Source organism: Arachis ipaensis, chromosome B7 (assembly GCF_059453495.1).
Source record: "Arachis ipaensis isolate K30076 ecotype BB chromosome B7, ASM5945349v1, whole genome shotgun sequence".
Taxonomy (NCBI): Eukaryota; Viridiplantae; Streptophyta; class Magnoliopsida; order Fabales; family Fabaceae; genus Arachis; species Arachis ipaensis.
In genome coordinates, this window is record NC_142442.1 from 25159896 (window position 1) to 25173658 (window position 13763).

The 13763-nt window shown below is 32.4% G+C and overlaps 1 protein-coding gene across 2 annotated transcripts; it reads right to left on the bottom strand.

Annotated features, from left to right (window-relative positions):
- Positions 1–10243: 10243 nt before the first annotated feature.
- Positions 10244–13763, bottom strand: LOC107608080 (ferritin-4, chloroplastic-like). Of its 2 annotated transcripts, XM_088493335.1 has the most exons (9): positions 13362–13763; positions 13171–13254; positions 12948–13008; positions 12332–12419; positions 11972–12033; positions 11408–11458; positions 10818–10883; positions 10657–10720; positions 10244–10553 (listed from the first exon to the last, which is right to left on the bottom strand). In XM_088493335.1, exons 1-9 carry the CDS (start codon positions 13712–13714, stop codon positions 10504–10506), a joined length of 879 nt encoding a protein of 292 aa, XP_088349461.1. In that variant the 5' UTR covers positions 13715–13763; the 3' UTR covers positions 10244–10503. The 2 variants fall into 2 exon arrangements, with proteins under 2 accessions (XP_088349461.1, XP_016165455.1); XM_016309969.3 differs by lacking the exon at positions 11408–11458.

The window sequence follows — 13763 nt, forward strand, 5'->3', positions numbered from 1 at the left end:
TTCATCATCTCCCTAACATCCGCATGAGTGCGAGTGCCTCAACTCAACCTTAAAGAAAACCCACTCTTGCTTCTCCCTATCAAACTTCACATATATCATTGCCTTGTACCCAGCGGCTGAAATCGTGTTCTTCCGTGTTGGTGCTTTAACACAAGACCTGCGGAAACCGTCCCGATTATAGTGGATAGCTTGGTTTATGGGTTCCTTTGTGATCTTGTCACATGTTGTCGTCCTTATTTATTTGCAAACCCGACTTTCTTTGCATAGCTAACATAGAATTCATGAGCCAGTTGCAACTGCGTAAACCACATTTCAACTCTTGGTATTTCGTCTTTCCGAAGACAACCGTGATCCGGTAACTACATTTCAGTTGAAAATAAACATCACTCAATGTTATTAATGGTCAAATCAAACATGCGGTTCATAAATACAGAAAATTAAACTAGAGTCCAAACCTCACAACCAAGATCCATCTCTTCACTTCCAACTTCAGTAACATTCGACAGTTGCATGGCCTACAATCGCAAAATCGAAATCAACTCCATCATACTACCCATTTTAACATGGAAGCAGATGCATAAATATTACTAAATGATAGTATTTGACTTAATTATTTAATTTCATCTATTTTATAAGTATTGCATCTACTACTATTCTCTTTCACAATAACACTATACATCACATATATCAACATGCAGTACATAAAACTAACATGTACTTAGTTCAGCCCTCGGTTGTTAGGAAATTATTTAATTTCCTAACTTATTTGTGAGCAATACATATATTAATTATAATCACAAATTATGCTATTTCAAATTAAATGACTTATATAATGATGATATCATCTATTGTTATAAATGCTAATTGAATAAGTCATTATTACTTTTGATTTGGAATTAAATGAGAATAAAACCAGATATTATCTTTTGTTTCTTAGATAATTATCTTTTTGGATTTTATATATATTATCTTTTGGGCTTTAGATACTATTTTATTTGGGCTTAAGGGTTTAATGGGTGCCATGCTCAAATATAAATAGACCTTCAGGGTTTCGGTCCCCAATATACCAAAGCCGCCTTTGTTACTCTTTCCCCATCAAAAAAAGGGTTGCAGTTCAGCCTTCTAGAAATACAGAAGGTTTTGGTTGAGGAAGATCGAAAGAACCACAAGATCCAAACTCTTCCGATCGTATGATTTATGTTTATGAATTCAGGTACGCTTCCGCATTATGATATATATATTTTGGTGATTCAATATGGATGATCTAGGATATTGAAATTAATTTATTCTAACAAGTGGTATCAGAGCCATCCATAATTTAATCATCGAAAATATTTAATTTTATTAAATCAATATATATACATATGCACGATTTACGTTACATATAAAATCGCTGCACGCTTCGTGAAATAGTTTCTGTCGTGCATATATGTATATATATATATTCGTGAAATTGTTTCTGTCGTGCATATATATATATATATATATATATATATATATATATTAATTAGTATGTTTACTTATGCACATCATGAATTTTCTGTGTGTGTATAGAAGTGCTAGTAAGTATATATATGTTGATAAATATTATCATTGTTTGGTTATCCATTAAAGTATATATATGTATAGATATATTATATGAGATCGATTTGGCATTTAATTTATATAATGATTAATTTTAATTTTAATGGATCAAGAATTTATTTGGCACATATATTCAGTTATAATCATATTTTTTTTAAGGTCTGAAAAGATACCATTAAGATTTAAATCCTTTTGTGATTTAAATATTTTTTTTAAATTGTTACATAAGGAAACTAGTAACAATTTGGATTATTATACCCACATATTTTATAAAGATTTGGTTTTGAAAAAGGAAGGCCTATATTTGGCCGAATTATATACACATATTAATGGTAAATAAATATTTGGGTAACTAAGTAAGAATAAAGTAATGTTTATTATTTATGCAAACAATAATCGGCCCAAAGAAAGTTTATTGTTTGGCCAAATAATAAGCATTGCATACTTCTGTTTATTTTCTATTAATTATGCGGTCAATAATCGGCCCAAAGGAAGGTTATTGTTTGGCCAATTAATAGAAAATATATGCGGTAATAAATAGGTTGCGAAGTTTAAGTTTCCATGTGCGCATTAAGTCGGTCCAAAGAAAGGCTTAATGTGTGACAGGAATTTTGACAATATTTGATTACTGCAATGAGAGTATCACTTACAGTTAATTTTTCTATCCAAAGATTGAAAATTAATGTTGTGCTAGATATCTCAATATGGATTTTTACCCATTAATAACTAATATTTACTGCATGTTCTTTTTGTTCTAATCCAGAAACTATGGCTTTAGCTACCAATGTTTCTGCGCAAATTAGCAGTATTCCTATGCTGAATTGTTCAAACTTTAAAGTTTGGAAGGATACCGTGGAGATTGTCCTCGGTTGTATGGATCTAGATATAGCTCTTCGAGAGGAGAAACCCACTTCCACTCCGGAAAACCTCAATGAGGTTAAAATAGAGAAGTGAGAGAGATCCAATCAAATGAGCATTATGATCATGAAACGCTCAATTCCTGAGGCGTTTCGAGGCTCAATTACTGAGGATAAAGATGCCAAACAGTTCCTAAAGGATGTTGAAAAATTCTTTACTAAGAATAAAAAGGCGGAGGCAAGTAGCCTTTTGAGCAAACTTGTCTCCATGAGGTATAAAGGTAAAGGGAACATAAGAGAGTACATTATGAAAATGTCTCATCTTGCTTCAAAATTGAAAGCACTAAAGTTAGAGTTGTCTGAAGATTTACTCGTGCATTTCATTTTGATTTCCCTTCCTGCACACTTTGGGCAATTCAAAGTGAGTTATAACACTCTGAAGGACACTTGGTCCTTAAATGAGCTTATATCTCACTGTGTGCAAGAAGAAGAGAGGCTACAGCAAGATAAGACTGAAAGTGCTCACATGGCTTCATCTTCTCAGTATAAAAGAAAGCTTGATACTACTGCGGATGTGCCTTCTCAGCAGAAAAAGGATAAGAAACAAGATCAAGTTTCAACTTGTTTCTTCTGTAAGAAGGTGGGACACATGAAGAAGGATTGTACCAAATATGCCACATGGCGTGTAAAGAAGGGTATAGTTCTTACTTTCGTTTGTTCTGAGGCTAGTTTAAGTTATGCACCTGTTGATACTTGGTGGGTAGATTCTGTTACTACTACTCATGTAAGTGTTATTATGCAGAGTTGCCTGTGGAGCCGACCACCAAGTGATGCTGAAAGATATATCTATGTGGCAGACGGCAATATAGTTGCAGTCGAAGCTATAGGAACCTTTAGATTATGTTCCACGAGTGGATTTTACTTGGATTTATTAGAGACATTTTATGTACCGTCATTTAGACGAATTTTGGTTTCTGTTTCTCGTTTGGACAAATCAAGTTTTTTTTTTGTTCGTTCGGAGACAATAAAGTCAGTCTCTTCTATAATTTGAATAATATTTGCTCTGGTCATTTGGTAGATAATCTATATAGGCTTAACTTAAATTCCTATAATAATGAAATACTGCAAACGGGTACAAAACAAAAAACTGAATGAGAATTCGGCATCATTATGGCACAAACGCCTAGGCCACATCTCTAAACAGAGAATTCAGAGGCTCGTGTCAGATGGAATTCTTGGACCCCTAAATTTGGCAGACTTTGAAGTCTGCATTGAGTGCATAAAGGGGAAAAGGACAAACGCAAGGAAATTAGGTACCGAGAGAGCTAAAGATGTCTTAGAACTGATACATACCGATATATGTGGCCCATTCCCTACTGTCTCTTGGAATGGACAACGGTACTTTATTACGTTCATAGATGATTACTCTCGTTATGGGTACCTATATTTAATTCATGAAAAGTTCCAAGCCTTGGACGTTTTCGAGTCTTTCAAAGCTGAAGTTGAACTTCAACTTGGAAAGAAAATTAAAGCTGTCAAATCTGATCGTGGTGGTAAATACTACGGAAGATATGACGGCTCAGGTGAGCAACGTCCCGGGCCTTTTGCTCTTTTCCCGGAGGAGTGTGGTATTGTTCCACAACACACCATGCCAGGCAAACCTAGCATGAATGTTGTTGCAGAGCGAAGGAACCGAACTCTTAAGGACATGGTGAGAAGTATGATTAGTTATTCTTCCTTGCCTGAATCACTCTGGGGAGAAGCCTTAAAGACCGCAGTGTACATCCTTAATAGGGTGCCAAGCAAAGCAGTTTACAAAACCCCATATGAAATTTGGACTGGAAAAAGGCCCAGTATAAAGCATTTGCATATTTGGGGATGTCCAGCTGAGGCGCGACCTTATAGGCCGCATGAAAGAAAATTGGACTCAAGGACAATCAGTTGCTATTTTGTTGGTTACGCTGAGCGTTCACGGGGGTACAAGTTTTACAATCCTGCGTCAAGGTCTATTTTTGAGACGGGAAATGCGAGATTTCTTGAGGATGTTGAGTTTGAGGGGGAAGGAAATATTAGGAATGTTGCTTTTGATGAGGATTCTGTAGCTGACAATGATCAGGTCCTTGTGCCTATTGTTGTTCAAGATACAGTTATAGTACAAGAGCAAAATGAGAATCATACTGTAGATCCAGTTACAGTACAAGAGAACAATGAGAATATTGTTGTTGCTCGAGATACTGCTACAGTACAAGAAAATGATGAGAATCCTCATCAACCCCAACCCATACAGCAAGCTCAACAACCTCAAGAAGTGTCATTAAGGAGATCCAATAGAAAAAGGAGAAAATTCATCTATGGTCTCAAACAAGCTTTCCGTTAATGGTATCACAAGTTTAATTAAGTCATTACCTCATGGTTTTGAGGTAAATATTATAGATGAATGTGTATACTGCAAGTTCAGTGGGAGTAAATACTTTTTTTTTTTGGTCTTATATGTTGATGACATTCTACTTGCCAGCAACGATATAGGCTTGTTGCATGAAACTAAGAAATTTCTATCGAACAAATTTGAAATGAAAGATCTTGGTGATGCCTCTTTTGTATCAAGAATCGAGATACTAAGAGATTACTCTCAAGGTATTCTTGAATTATCACAAAAGAACTATATCGAAAAGATTTGAAGTAGATAAGTCATGGAAAGATGTAGACCAACGGACACACCCGTAATTAAAGGAGACAAGTTCAATCTCAAGCAATGCCCTAAAAATGATCTTGAGAGGACATCAATGCATGATAAACCTTATGCATCAGGACTAGGGAGCTTAATGTATGCTCAAGTCTGCACACGTCCCGATATATCATTTATAGTGGGAATGTTGGGTAAATACTTGAGCAATCCAAACATGGATCATTGGATAGCTGTTAAACGCATAATGCGTTATCTAAAGAGAACAAAAGATTACATGCTTATTTATCAGGAGATCAGAAAATTTGGAGATCATTAGGTACTCTGATTCCGATTTCATGGCATATGGTTGCGAAACTTTGTCACTAAGCTTCATATAGTAGATGACATTGAAAGGCCATTAAAGATATTTTGTGACAATAAGTCAGCAGTACTATACTCCAACAACAATAAGAGCTTGACAAAATTGAAGCATACAGACATCAAGTTCTTAGTTGTCAAGGAGAAAGTTTAAGAAAAACAGATTTTCATAGGACATATAGGAACAGAGTATATGCTAGCAGACCCATTACCAAAGGATTGACCCCTAAAGTTTTTCATGAGCACACTGCTCGGATGGGTTTCAATATTAGTGATGCCTTGGTTTAGTGGGAGTTTATTTTATGCTATATGTCCTATGACAGATATTGAGTTATTTTTCTGCAGAATTAAGTTGATGGTTTATTTCATGTTATGTGAAATGTTCATTTTGCAATATTTGTATTGTGTTTGATCTCAATAAAGTTGGACCAGCTGGAAATAGACATGCATGAGATCACTTAGCATGTAATTTCCATATTACTCATCCAAATTTGATCTATGTCGTTGAGTATATTAGGATGGTGATTGGCGTGGTTTAGTCACGGCATTTAATGTGATGAAAGCTGCGGTAGTTCCATATCTAATGTGTGAGACGGACCAGATTGTTAAAGTAATGAGAGAAATAGCATTCAGATGCGCGCATAAAGTTTATAAAGATGTGATTATGTCAAGAAATAATATATGTATAGCCCAAGTGGGAGATTGTTAGGAAATTATTTAATTTCCTAACTTATTTGTGGGCAATACATATATTAATTATAATCACAAATTATGCTATTTCAAATTAAATGACTTATATAATGATGATATCATCTATTGTTATAAATGCTAATTGAATAAGTCATTATTACTTTTGATTTGGAATTAAATGAGAATAAAACCAGATATTATCTTTTGTTCCTTAGATAATTATCTTTTTGGATTTTAGATATATTATCTTTTGGGCTTTAGATACTATTTTATTTGGGTTAAGGGTTTAATGGGTGCCATGCTCAAATATAAATAGACCTTCAGGGTTTCGGTCCTCAATATACCAAAGCTGCCTTTGTTACTCTTTCTCCATCAAAAAAAGGGTTGCAATTCAGCCTCCTAGGAATACAGAAGGTTTTGGTTGAGGAAGATCGAAAGAACCACAAGATCCAAACTCTTCCGATCGTATGATTCATGTTTATGAATTCAGGTACGCTTCCGCATTATGATATATATATTTTGGTGATTCAATATGGATGATCTAGGATATTGAAATTAATTTATTCTAACATCGGTTTCATAGCCCATGGTCACTAAAGTTAGTTTTTATTATTGATTCTCAATCTATTTTGTTAATCATATATATATATATATATATATATATATATATATATATATATACACTTAATGTAAACATGCAGGTCGAAGATTAGGTAGACTATGAATTGATAACTCTTGTGTATTTAATAAACAGTTTCAAAAATAGTCTTAATAATAATAAAATCATTAGCTGGATTTTTTATTCAATATACTACACTAGTAACGTTCCCACGAGGCTATTGGCCTCATGCACAGGAACATGGCTGATTGCTCATTTAGGAGCAAGGTCTCTAATGTAGGCAACTCTTATGCTTATACATGCAAGATAAATTTGCTTCCATAAGTACATACATTCATATAGGATAGTACAAAATGTAACTAGTTTAAGCCAATGTCAAATACATATAACATGATTCATTATCACATGCAAATTCTTCATACATATAATCATACCATAAATTTAATACCAGCACAAAATTAGTTACATCAAGAATGATTATGGTGCATCTAGTTAAGCAGTTAAGATAAAATAGAACACTCAACTTGCACCAAGTGTAATAATCAAAATCATATCCGTTATCAATGTTTTAATGTACATTGCTTACCTTATTGCATTGGCTTGCTCACCTTCCACAATGCAATGATTGGGAACGTTGTCATGTGGATTTGATGAATTGTCGTCACCGACAGAAGATGGAACACGATATAGCGGTTCAACGAAATTGCACTCCATTTACGATCTTTCGAGGGGTGATGGACGTATTTAAGGAAACACACTTGTGACCCATCTATCTTGCGAATGACGACGTCGGGAGGGAGAAACACACCGACTGCGAGGGAGGGGTTGCACGACTGGGGTGATGCGGGACCACGGGAACGACGCAAGCAATCGGACGGTGCTGCTGGGCATTCGCGTTTACACAGGTCGGTGTCAGCCGGATCTATGTCGAACAGCGGTTGGTGTCTGTGGCAGCACGGCACCGATGAGAAACAAGGAGTCCGATTGAGAAGGAGGTAACTACAAATGGGGAGAGGGAGGCCTTTTTTGTGTTTAGGTAACTGACAGTAATCTTAATTTGGATCAAATTTCAAAATAGAAACTATTAAAAATTAATTACTTGACTATAATTTGGCTTTAATTTCAATTTAATTTCCATTGTACACTACATGCATTGGCTCCAAATAATACCTTTTCATAGTTATTTTGTGTTTGGTTTTTTAGTTTTAAAAGTATTTATTTTAAAAAAATGTAATAAAAATTTTTTTATTATGAGAGAAGTATTTTTTTTAACTTTTCTATAAATACTTAAATAACTTTTTAAAAAGCTACAATTTAATTTTAAAAATTATATTAGACATTAATATTACTATTTTTCATAAATCAAAAGTTTAAAAAAATATCTTTTAAAACTTTCCAAATGAACGCTTTGATAGCACAAAACTTGCCGTAGACTTATAGTATAGACATCATCTTTTGAGACAAGTTTTTAATACATTTTCCTTCATCATCTCATTTTATGTTATACTTTTATTTAACCACGTGTCTTTTTTCATGCTTCCTACGGGTGTGTTTGTAAGATGTTCTTAATCTATATTGTGATGTGTCTTAATTACTCTACTTTATTTGTTGCTTTGAATTTAAAGGTGCTGTAGTGCCAGTCATTCCACAACACTCTGAAATCAAAATTTTTATTAATATATCTGCCTAAAGATATTGCACAGATAATGGTAAGTGAATTATGTTTCACTCTAAAATAGTGATATTCAAATGTTTTTCACTACTCCCTATAATCTAAAAATGGAGAAAAAGAATGTGTAGCGTTGCAACATGAACAATATTGTTTAACTAGAAGAAATTCAAATAGTTCTGGTATATTATTGCTAGATCATCAAGTAAAAAATTAAGTATGGAATTTTATAACTCATTATCTTGCAGTTTTTTACCATCTACTCATCAAATCATGACCAAAATTTTATATAAACATTGCATTGTCACTCACATTCACAATATGTCAACATGTATTAGGTAGATCAGATCAATATATTTTAGAAAAAAGAGTATAACAAATCACAAATCATTATGCATGTTAATTTCTGTTTTCCTTAAAGCATATACAGAGAGTGAGAATTTACCGGGAAGATAGATTTCTACCCCCGTAAAGAGAATATATGTTTAAAATATGCATATATATTAACAAAACAGAATAATACCATCAATTTAACTAAGTGAATGTCGAGAATAAATAATTTCTCTAAAATAATTCTAAAAATCAAATGATTATAGATAGGGGTGTTCATGGCCCGGTCCGGCACGAAGATCCGGACCGGCTTCGAATCTTTTAAGGGCTAATTTGGTGTGATTTCATCGGATTTAGAGTTGGGTAAGGGTCTCAAAAATAATCCGAGTCATTATTTCGGGTCAGGTTCAGGCTATAGCTCGGGTCGCCCGAACTCGGCCCGGTGGCCGGGTCATCATACACAATTAATATTTTGTGTTATTAGTGATAGATGATAGTTATTTTTATGTGGAATTTAAATATTGTAAACTTTAATATTTTGTGTTATTAGCCATTATAAGATTATAAGTTAATATTTTATATTTAAAATGCATAAGGCTTTAGACTAATGCATAATATTGTGTTATTTGTATTTATTTAAATATTTGGTGTTATTAGATAATATTAGTATTGATTGTGGTTATACTTTAATTTTAGAGAAGGGTTGGTTCTTGTTATATTTTTCTAAGTAAATTTTACCATGTCAAATAATGGTTTTCACCCGATTTTTATCCAGTATAATCGTGGTCCAAAAGTGTGTAGGTTTCATCGGGTCTATGGCGGGTTCGGGTCTAACAAATAGGCCCGGTATATATTTCGAGCCAGATTTGGGTCACATCAAATCCGGTTTCACCAGGCCATAAACACCCCTAATTATAGATACTTCTAAAATAATTTTCCTCCAAGGGAACACCCCGATAAAGATGCTTAAAATATCTTTTTTTAATGATGTTTTTTAGTAATTAAAATTTAATACATATAATCAATTAAACTGTATTATTTTTTGTCAAAATTAGATCAGACAAATTGACTTTGCCAAATAATCGGTAAACCAAACCTTAAACCGATCTAAATTAATATTTTTTTTTTGTAGAAAATGACTATAATAATTCTATTATAGAAGATAACTAAAATATTCCTGTTATATATATGTTTTGATTTTGAAAACCCTCAATCTTAACTCTATAACGAAGAAAAGAAAACGGTTAGAATTTAGGGTTCTCAAAATTTTTATATAATTATAATAAGAGTATTTTAGTCATTCTTTATAATAAGAATATTGAATTTTTTTTTATAAAAAAATATTAGTTCAAACCGATTCAAAGTATAATTTATTGGTTTTTCAGCCAAATCAATTTGTCTGATCTAATTTTGATAAAAATAACATGATTCAATCAATTATATGTATTAAATTTTAATTACTTAAAAACATCTTTAGAAAAAGACGTTTTAAGCATCTTTATCAGAGTAACTCCCTTCTTGCAAACATACATGCTTGACTATTTCAAACAGGGGTAACAAAATCCGACAACAGAACAGAAAAAAATTAAGGTCTTTGAAAGAAGAAAACCGAAAACTAAAAGACAAAATAAAATAGAAGAAAAACACGATTGTGGTAGAATTGTAGAAATAAGTATCCCAGTGATAATATTTTCTTTATAGATATATAATATCACGCAGCCACCCCTCCATTAAGAAGCATTTGATCAAAGTGCCAAACTCCTGCAATTCCATTAGTAAAACAACTTTAATTTCACGTCCAAGTGTTTGAAGTATGAACAAGTGTTTTATATATAGGTGCGAGTAAGAGTAACAAATAAAGTACCATGTCCTTTGCCTAGCCTTCTTAATTCAGCTACATATTCTGAGATCTTTTTAATGTCTTCCACCTAAATAAAAGGGGGATTAAGCATTGAACAAAATTTATAGTATGATGTTATATTTGAAGTTCAACAGTGAGAAGAATCACAGTGGATTTTGCCTTACCTGACCCACCAAAAACTCGCTTTCAATAAAGTCAGCGAGCTGTACATCTTTGTTTTGTGTTGCTATCTGCATATTAGTGGAAGTAAAATAAAATAAAATAAAACTTAAAAAATTGTCGGCATTTAGCAATTGTCATAGTGTAAAATGAAATGAGAAATATTTGTTCCTTACTATTTTCTCTAAGTGGAATATCAAGAACCAAGTACAAGAGTATCGTTTAAAGTCTCAAAGATTCGGTTTGATGATTTAGAGTTATATTGAGTTCTTAAGAAGACGTTACAAGAAGAACAATAATACCTCATCATTCAACTAAATATCTAATAATTCTGCTTTATGAGTTTAATAGCTACATTGCAACCATCATTTTTCTCTTGAAGAGAAGGTTACAAAATTCACTATACATGAGCCTAAGAAAATGAGCCCCAATATCTCATGAAAAAAAAAAAAATCTCCTAAGAGACAATTCATGACCTCATAGTCATATAAGGAAATGAGCCCAAAACATTGTAATCTCATGACATATATATTATTTTAAATACATACACTCAAGTATAATTTTTAACTTAATGTCTCTTGTATGTCATACTTACTTTAGTTTCGAAATTCTTGCAGATATGCATCCCGTTGTGGAGATGATAAATCTGGAATATTTAGAATTTAGAATAAAAAGACCGTGACAATTTTATATTTTCAAATCACTCTGTATAATTTTATTCAGATAACACCTCAAACTTGAACGGGCATAAAATATTTCCGAACAATGTTAATATCGTCCAAACACTATTATAGCCTTCATGTATCACGAGAAACCACTAGAAATATCCCATCTCATATAATATTTCCCTTCTATAGAGATCTAACAAATTTACCATTGTGCCTTAATTTGATGTGTGTGGCTATGAATAAGATCAAGAAACGCACTTTAATTAAGAGAACTATCGTTATTATGATAGTAGAAAGAAGTTAGAGAGAAATGTTCTCTATTGTATTTGAGATCTCATCAAGTAGAGAAATAATTTCTCTAATATGCTTGCCTTGCTCTTCATTTTTTTCCCTATTTGATCTTTTTATGTCTCAATTGCATATCCTTTTGATCATAGTTAAATTAAAAAACTTTATGCTTAAACAAACATAGAATTGAAGAAATGACCAACCTTGTGTAAATTTAGAAGCTTCTCATTGTTCAACCTTTCTAGAGACAATGCAAGTTCCATTGCTGCATGAAAAGGCCAAACAGAATTACCAATTATAATATGAGGAACAAACTAATTCTTCATTTATAATGAAGGGAACAGATTAATCATGTTTGTCTAATGGATAATGCATGTATAATTCTCATAATAATTGTTCAGATTGAAAAATTCACGAGTATAGAACATGAAACTATTAAAAAACACAATCCACACTCACCGCACCACGTCAAATTTTTCATTGATGAGGATGAACATGAAAATCAAATGCTTTTACTAAAAGCAATAAATAAAAATCACACACAACAATTCATAATTAATTACCATTTAATGCGTCACCCTTTTCTGCATGATCAAACTCTGTAAATGGCATCAGCATTGACTCCAGCTTCACCCTGCCTCCTCTTTTATTCTGGTACCATCCAAAAAAATAAAAAGAATATTGATAGAAAAAATGGGTATTAAGAATAGCGTATTATATATTTTTATATAATTTCATTTATTAAATTAATATTATTAAAGTTATAATTATGATAATTTAATTTAAAATTTTGCTAACTTGTGTCTTAAAAATACAGATTACAAACACTATAAAAAATATTTTATAAAAGTTATTAAAAAATAAATGTTTTTATATTTTTAATGTATTGAATACATAAAAAAAATTTAAAAAAATTTATTATTATATTTTAAAATATACCCATAAGATATAAATTAGCTAAATCCTTTAATTTAAGGTCCTTTTTGTTAAATTATATATGTTACCGTATATATAGTTACTCTTATATATAAAGCATATTTGTGAATTTTTATTAAGTTGGAGTAGCATTATTGTCTCCATAGTTTGTTAGAATTAATTATATTTTTGTGTTAAAAGGAAAAATAAATAAAATTAATAATATTGTAATTTAGGAGTAATTAACAAAATATCAGTTCATGCCTGGTATTCCATCATGATCTCAGCATGCTGTCGTTCCTCCATACTTGATTCCTTGAAATATCTAAAAAAATTGTATGTAATTAATTTATCAACGTTTTTGATAACTAGTAGTCCCTATTAATTTATCTTTTTATTTATTAAATATAAAAATTATTAACAAATATGAGATTAATGAAAATAATATATGTTGTAATTAAGATTAAGAGATTAGAGATTTAATTACTTGGCGAATCCCTTGAGTGCAACATTGTCTCTGTCAAAGTAAGCATACATGGCGTGATAGACGTAGGAGACATTATATTCCACACTGAATCAAGAAAAGAAGAAACCGCTTATACAATATAATGCCGTGAGAAAAATAGCAACATTAATTAAAATAAGATATGATAAAAAATTAAAAATGTTAGTTGTTACTTGATCTGTGCATTGAGTGCAGCCTCACAATGACTACTATAACCTTGGCGAGCCAGAGATTGATGGGGCATTTTGGGTATAGAAAGAAGCTCTTTTTTCACTTCCTCAAAAGGTTTAAACACTATACCCAAAACGGCTTTGTTATTACCATGATCCGCCATTGATGAGGAGGCGGAGTAGGCCGCCGCCTTAACCACCGCAACCCCGCCGGTTTTTCTCCTCACCGCACAAGAAGAACTCTTCACATTGTTGTTGGCCAATTTGCTTGAAAGGTTGTAGTGATGATGAAGCTGGGGTCTACTTGAAAGTGAGGCTGATGACATGGATGAACAACTTCCTAATCCTAACACCATGTTCAGATCAACAATGTGAGAATGAGGGAGTGAGAGAGGGGGAGGAAAA